The 1,625-nt window shown below is 39.6% G+C and overlaps 1 protein-coding gene across 1 annotated transcript in view; it reads left to right on the forward strand.

Annotated features, from left to right (window-relative positions):
• The window catches only part of LOC106875571 (U3 small nucleolar RNA-interacting protein 2), a 19,536-nt gene extending 18,965 nt beyond the window's left edge, over positions 1-571 (forward strand). Inside the window, exon 13 of the mRNA XM_014923776.2 lies at positions 301-571. Within this exon, the coding sequence (XP_014779262.1) occupies positions 301-444 (144 nt within the window). The 3' untranslated portion in view covers positions 445-571. The remainder of the gene's footprint in view (positions 1-300) is intronic.
• Positions 572-1,625: the final 1,054 nt, after the last annotated feature.

Raw genomic sequence — 1,625 nt, forward strand, 5'->3', positions numbered from 1 at the left:
AAATATTTAAATTTATTTCAATTATTGGGTTTACTATAAAGATTTGGTTACTATGTCAAAGCTGCTTTGTGGCCCCTTCTTCACACAGACAATCTTTTTGCTGAGGGAAATTTGGTTGCGTAAATAAAAGTGTTATTTAATAAGAACCTTTGTAATTCCTGCCCCCGAAACTTACTGGTATGTGGAAATTTCATCTGACTACCCTTGAACAGTCAAGCTGTTTCCAAGTCCCTATCTATGTACGTGTATGTTCATGTTGGCATTAATATTTCTTGCTCTTTTTTTCCCCTCAAATTTCAGCCTGGGTTCATCAATTGCATCCAATTTTCCAAAGATGGGTCTTTTGTTGCAGCTGGCGTCGGTCAAGAACACAAATCTGGTAGATGGTGGCGAATAAAAGAAGCAAAGAATGCTGTTTGTATAATCAAGTTACGGACATCTTAGTAACGAGATTACTTCTTCAAACTGTGTAAATATTTCGCCTTGTTTATACAAAATTGGACTCCATAAATAAAAGTTGTACAAACAGACAAAAAATAAGCATTATATAAAAGAAGGAAGCTATTTTTAATCTTGCCTTTGTTAGTCATTTTGTCATTGCTTCTGTTTCTTTGTTTATGTAGAGTCAAGTAAAACCAATGTCGTAGCTGTGGCCAGGTCTGCGTGACCGGCTCCTGTACCTATGGTATGTAAAAAGCACCAATCGAACGTGGCCGATGCCAGTATTCCCTGATTTGCTCTTTCTTTTCTACTCTAGGCACAAGCCCCGAAATTTTGGTGGAGGGGGCAAGTTGATTAGATCAACTGGTACTTAATTTATCGACCCTAAAAGGATGAAAGGCAAAGTCAACCTCAGTAGGATTTGAACTCAGAACGTAAAGACAGACAAAATACCTTTAAGCATTTCGCCCGGCGTGCTTACTGTCAGTGTAATTCTTAGAGAGATTCAATGTGACACAGAATATGAAAAGGCCGACCATTTGAATTACAGCTACAACTCACTTTTGCCAGCTAAGTAGACAGAAGCAACGTAAAATGAAGTGCCTTGCCCAGGGACACAACGTGTTGCCAGGAATCGAACTCACGACCTTGTGATCATGGGCCGGATACTGAGGAGAGCTGAACATTGGATTTCAACCATTCCACTTAAAAAATGTCGGTAATCTGCCTGCAGTTTCAATATGGCAATGGCGAGAATACGTTACATGTCAAACGTTACCTCGTTGTACGAGGCGAGATAGAAGATACGCATATCAGGGGAGGTAACTCATAAGGCTTCTTTCTTCTTTGTAAGTGTTAGTAAAATGTCTCTATTGTATTATACGAAGATATCCGCACTTACGCTTATATATATATATATATAAACAAATAATAAATGAGTGTATGCATACCGACATCCACCTGTATGTGTATATCTGGGTACAGGACATTGCAAACAAAACGTGACGCATCGTTAAAACGGCTGTTTCCATTGACCGCAAATTAAACCTGTGCCATGGAGGAATGTAGTGGCGGACAAAAAACAAACGGAAAAGGCTATACGGCCAGACGGGAAAAATTATGTGCATGAACGCTGTGGGGACGAAGTAAGTTTGCGTGTTTGCTCGGCGATAGCCAAGGAAGAA

The sequence above is a fragment of the Octopus bimaculoides genome, chromosome 20, assembly GCF_001194135.2.
Source record: "Octopus bimaculoides isolate UCB-OBI-ISO-001 chromosome 20, ASM119413v2, whole genome shotgun sequence".
Lineage (NCBI taxonomy): Eukaryota > Metazoa > Mollusca > Cephalopoda > Octopoda > Octopodidae > Octopus > Octopus bimaculoides.